This window comes from Mustela nivalis, assembly GCF_964662115.1.
Source record: "Mustela nivalis genome assembly, chromosome: 7".
NCBI classification, from domain to species: domain Eukaryota; kingdom Metazoa; phylum Chordata; class Mammalia; order Carnivora; family Mustelidae; genus Mustela; species Mustela nivalis.
The window spans coordinates 69751578-69757577 of record NC_139026.1 but is presented as its reverse complement, the minus strand read 5'-3'; the positions used below and the strand labels follow the sequence as shown (position 1 = coordinate 69757577).

The following is a 6000-nucleotide window of genomic DNA, read 5'->3' as shown; positions in this document are numbered from 1 at the left end:
AGCAGGAAAAACATGCAACATTATTCAAATGGATAAATATAAATTCTGCTTTTAAATGGCTAACACCTACACCACCTACACAAAATAAAATATAAACAAAAACAACATTCTTATTTGGAAAAGCACTGTATATATGCTGCAGATTAAGAGAAAATATTTTATATTGAGTATTACAAATCTCACCTAAATCCTGAGAGTTCTTTTTTAAATTTCTAAAAATGACAGCCATCCAATAAATTACCTGTCTTCTAAAAGAATACTCCAATATTTTGCACTTCAGAAATTTTTAGTTTTTATTTGGCAAAGAGAAGCCTAAGAATTTTTTAAAAAACATTTCCAGAGGGAACATCCTTTTACCATAAAATAAATTTGTGTGATTTGGGAGGACAAATTTCAAATGTATATTTTTTGATATATGTGCCAATTTTACAATTAATACAAAAAAGATAAAGTTAGTTGAAATATTTTAAAAATGTAAAAACCAGTCCAGGCAACATAACTATACAATCTTGCTGTAAAAGTACTTATATCAAATTCTGCCCAAAATATGTATGTATAGTAAATTTTAGTTCCGCAAGTTATTCTTCACTGCCGGCTGGCTTTGCCATTTTCTGTCGTCTCCATTCTGAAAAACAGAAGGAAAAAAATGAGTGGTAAAACAAAACATTCAGTAACTACCCATATTTTTTCTCCAACTTTCACACAAAATTAAACTATATATTCATAGGACAAAAGAACATCTGTCCTTTAGAAAAGGACTACAGTTGGGTCGCTCTGGTTACTCTACCTTCCTTGTTTCACAGATAGAGCAAAAACTGAAGCTCAGAGAAATAAAGTCACTTTCCCTACTTTTTCATGGTACCCACTCAAGCTTAAAACTAAGGAAAAAACCTCTACCATTTACTCAAAAATTTATTTTTTTCCACTAAAGAACTCCTTTACCAATACATTTTCAAAAGGTCTTCCAAAAAGGATGTTAAAATCATCAGACCTGAGATTTATTTAATTAAAATCAACATTTCTAATACTGTAGTACTTAATAGAAATATATTTCTCTCCCATTTTTAATAAGAGTCAGTATTGTATATTAAGTGTTCCTGATTTTTCCCTCTGTGATGTTTATTGAGCAATGAAATCCTCTAAGGATTACAATAGATTACAATACAATCCTCTAAGAGTTACAATCAATATAATCAAGTCTTTTATAAGTACCAAGAATCAAAGGAGTTAATTTTTTCTCTTTATAGGTAACATGTATCAACTCATTATATTAGCAATAAAAAAATGCTGAACACATGGGGCGCCTGGGTGGCTCAGGTGGTTAAGCCGCTGCCTTCGGCTCAGGTCATGATCTCAGGGTCCTGGGATCGAGTCCCACATCGGGCTCTCTGCTCAGCAGGGAGCCTGCTTCCCTTCCTCTCTCTGTGATCTCTTCCCTTCCTCTCTCCTACTGTGATCTCTCTCTGTCAAATAAATAAATAAAATCTTAAAAAAAAAAAAATGCTGAACACAACAAATAAGCAGTGTTTATTACTTTAACTTGTAATAAAGCAATTAAGAAAAACAATTTCTACAATAAATAATACAGACCCATTTTCCTCTTTAAGATGCTGATATAATTCAGCTCTGTTATTAACAGAGTTCAAACGTCCAGCAAACTCCTGATGTTTTCTGGAATTGGCAGTATTAATTCTATTACTCCACAGGGACAATAAGGACACTGGCCCTGGTGTTACATATGAAAGAAGAGAAACAAGGTAGAACTCATTACTTTAAAATTTTCAAATTTAAAAAATTCACCTTTAATTCCATTGTTCATTTTATAAAATTAAAGCAATATCATCTTCCCCTTATTCTAAATGTCCAGGGGTCCCCAAGACCAGTTACTAATTTGGTGATTTGCTGGAAGGATTAAAGTAACTAAATATAAAGTTACAGTCTGGGCTAAGAACCACTGCAGCAACAGAGTAAGGATACACAGCCAGATCAATAAGAGCAAGAGATACACCAAGCAAAGGACAGAAGAATCCACTTGCAAGCCTTACATGCTCTCTCCCTACAGTGAGGGTTCACACCAAGTGCACGGTCCCTCCAGCAGCAAAAATGCAGCTGTGTATGTAGAAAATTTCTGCCCCAAAAGCCCGTGTAAGACTCAGAACCCTGGGTTTTTATTAAGAGCTGGACAGAAAAGCATTCTCTACCAAACTACAATTACCAAAGTCTAGACTCTCAGGTAGAAGGCAAGTGTTCAGATGTAAGACAAAATAACTTCATCATTCAGGGAATGTGTTAGAAGCCAAGTTCCTAGATGCCAACCAATGGCCAAACTTAATGATAATAGTTTCAAGTTTGCTATGTTATCTCTTTCCTACACAATACAAGAAAAAGGCAAAGCACTAGCACAGTCTAAGCAATTTTGAAAAGTAGAAAAAAGAAGACTCACTACCTGATTTTAAGACTCTGCTTATAGTGATCCTAACAGTGTTGTATTAGCAAAAGAATAGACACATGGACCAATGGAACAGAAAAGAAAACCCAGAAGCAGACTTCCACATATAAAATTAATTGATATCTGATAAAGGTGCAAAGGCAATTCAATGAAGAAAAAAATAGCCTTTTCAACAAATGCTGCTGCAACAATTGGGACATTACATAAAAAAGAAAAAGAAAAAAGAACATTGACTCATATCTTACACCATATGGAAAATTTTTTTTAAAAAAACCTCAAAATGGATCATGGCCTAAATGTAAAATCTAGAAGTATACAACTCCTAAAAAAGTATGTAAGAATACTCTGTGACTTTGGGCAATGCAAAAATTTTCTTATCAATAACACCAAAAGCATAACCATAAAATTTTTTTTTTATATACTGGACTTCATCAAAATTGGAAACTTTTGCTCATAAAAGTCAGTTAGGAGAAAGACAAACCAGACTGGGAGAAAATATTTGCAAATCACGTATCCAATGAGGCATTTGTATCCAGAAGAAAAAAGAAGTTCTCAAAATGCAACAAAAAACTCTCAAACAACCCAATTTAAATGTAACCACAATATCTGAATGAGCCCTTTATTAAAGAAATATATACAGATGGAAAATAAGCAAATGAAAAGAGGCTCACCATCATCAGTTATGAGGGCAATGGAAATTAAAACCACAATGAAATACTACTACATACCAATCAGAGGAGAAACAAAAGAAATCCAGCAAAGGCTCTGGAGGATGCAGAACGACCAGAACTCTAACTGCTGGTGGGAACACACAATGATACCCCAGTTTGGAAAAATAAGTTGGCAGATTCTAATAAAACTAGTTATCTATAATGTGTTTCGAAAAACCATTGACAAACACACAACACAGATGAATCTCAAATGTATTATGCTATATCAAATAAGCCAACTTCAAAAGGCTGCATACTTTATGATTTATAGGGCACTCTGAAAAAGGCACAATTATAGGAAAAGAAAATGTATCAATGATTATGCAGGACTGAAAGTAAGGGGAGTGTAGGATGATTACAAAGGCATAGTCCTAGAGAATCATCTGGGTGATGGAACTGTTTAACTCACAGAACTGCCCATCAAAACAAGAGCTGAAGAGATTTTCACCAAATCTAGAGGGTCTGTTTGGAATAGCCTAAACTTACATGCAGAGTATATGTCTGGCACAAAATTTACTTTGGACAGTCCCGGGAAGTCATTTTTCAAACCAGATGAAACTGAAGTATATAATAAAAGACCCGCAGAAGTTGCTAATCAGAAGAGACATATGACTTAGGTTGTAAAAGAGAACAGAAAAAAAACCCCAATTTTAAGTATCAGCCTTGAAAGGAAAGTTACAAGAGTTGAAGAGAGTGATTTGCAACAAAATCACTTCTCATAGGGGCCAATCTATTTAGTGCTTCCAGTCTGTGAAGCATCAGGGATCTATTTAGAATGACAAGGAAAAAAAAAGTGACCAGCAGATGTAGGTGTGTACACAAATTTCTTTTTAAAAATAAAATGGAGGGGGGCGCCTGGGTGGCTCAGTGGGTTGGGGCTCTGCCTTCGGCTCGGGTCATGATCCCAGGGTCCTGGGATTGAGCCCCGCATCGGGCTCTCTGCTCGGCGGGAAGCCTGCTTCCTCCTCTCTCTCTCTCTGCCTGCCTCTCTGCCTACTTGTGATCTCTCTCTCTCTATGTCAAAAAAAAAAAAATCTTAAAATGGAGGGTGCCTGGGTGGCTCAGTGGGTTAAGCCTCTGCCATCAGCTCAGGTCATGATCTCAGGGTCCTCGGATCGAGGCCGCATCAGGCTCTCTGCTCAGCAGGGAGCCTGCTTCACCCTCCCCCCACCACGCTCTCTCTGCCTCCTTGTGACCTCTCTCTCTGTCAAATAAATAAAATCTTTAAAAAAAATAATAAATAAAATGGAGATAATGGTATATGTGTTTTCGTAGCCTGCTTTTTTCCCCTTTACCTTATATTTTCATTCATTCACTCATTCAAGTAATAGTTTAACTTCTATGCACCAGGAAATTGAGTGGTATGATATAACACTAACTTTTATTTTATTATTATTATTATTATTTTTTAAAGATATGATCTATTTATTGTTCAGAGAGAGAGGGAGCACAAGCAGTGGGAGTAACAGACTGAGGGAGAAGCAGGCTCCCCACTGAGCAGGGAGCTCAATGAGGGATCCAAGTGGAAGGCAGATTCTTAACCAGTTGAGCCACATAAGTGTCCCACACAGTAAATTTTAAAAAGCCCTAGCATTTTGGGCACCTGGCTGGCTCAGTTGGTACAGCGTGAGACTCTGAGTCCCCAGGCCATGCGTTCGAGTCCCATATTGGGGATGGAGCCTTCTTAAAAATAAAAAGCCCAATCTTTTTAAATGTTTCAGATTAGTAGTAGAGGCAGGATATCCATAAGCAATGTCAATCCAAGACTCTAAATGCTACCTAGTGTAATCCTGGGATGCAATGGAAGCATCTAACTTAATTATAAATGGAGGTCAGGGAAGTCCTTCCTGAAAAAGGATTTGCTTAAGTTGAAATATGAATGATACACATTAGCAAAAGGGAACAGTAATTACTATTCTTGGGCTATATAAATTCTACCCTATGGACACACTTTCATTTAGTTATTTTTTACTAATAGGATTTTGGTTTCTTTTAACTCTTCTTTTAACTTCTTTTAACTCTGCCATAAATAATTTTTAGAGTTCTATTTTCCAAGGAACATAGAAACATTGTTTAGATTAAACCTAAATTTCTCACCCTAATCAATTGGCAAATTGTGGCCTGTGAAAAACAGAGTAATTTATCAGACATTTATTTATTTCCCAAGCACTCTGGCAAATGCCTGAAGGGCAAATACGGTAAGATCACCCTTATCTCTGACTTCAAAGAAATCAGTAAATGGAGAGGTATTTACATGTATCACATTATATATAAACAATGGAAGTATATAAAAAACAAACAAGGCTTCTCCCTAGGATCACCTTCCAAAAGTCATAATACATCCAGCCCCAAGTCTTACTGCCTTAGGGAAGGCATAGTAGCAAGAAACCAGACAGTCCTTGTTACACCATTTGCCATTTATTCTAAAAGGACTAATTCTAATTTATCTTCAAGACAACTAAAGCCTACAATTTCAGGAGCTTCCAAGCCCAATTCATATCTGACAGCCAGAATTCCTTAAAGAAGAAATTAAGCATTTCACTCTATTCAGAGATAAAATGAAATTAAAACATTGTGGGTTGATTGGTTTGTTTTTAACAATGAAAACATTACTTATAATACCTTTACTGAAAGTCATTCACACCAAATTGTAGACAGGTAAATTAGATCTTTCCCTAAGTTCAGTACGAGTTTAAGGAAGAGTTTGTGTTCAGTAAACCTAGCATACCTGATATAGAGTCAAGAATATAAATGAATTCAAGTTCACATAATTAAAATTTCCTAAAACACAGATTTTATAATAAAAGTGTTTATTTTCCAAAGGCTTCGATAATGAAGGTA

The 6000-nt window shown here is 35.6% G+C and overlaps 1 protein-coding gene across 1 annotated transcript in view; it reads right to left on the bottom strand.

The window, feature by feature from the left end:
• Nucleotides 1-267: 267 nt before the first annotated feature.
• INTS13 (integrator complex subunit 13) overlaps nt 268-6000 on the bottom strand; it is a 28910-nt gene continuing 23177 nt past the window's right edge. The window contains exons 16-17 of the mRNA XM_082738513.1: nt 1591-1726; nt 268-625 (exon numbers count right to left, since the gene is read on the bottom strand). Coding sequence (XP_082594639.1) covers nt 586-625; nt 1591-1726 — 176 coding nt within the window. The 3' untranslated portion in view covers nt 268-585. The remainder of the gene's footprint in view (nt 626-1590; nt 1727-6000) is intronic.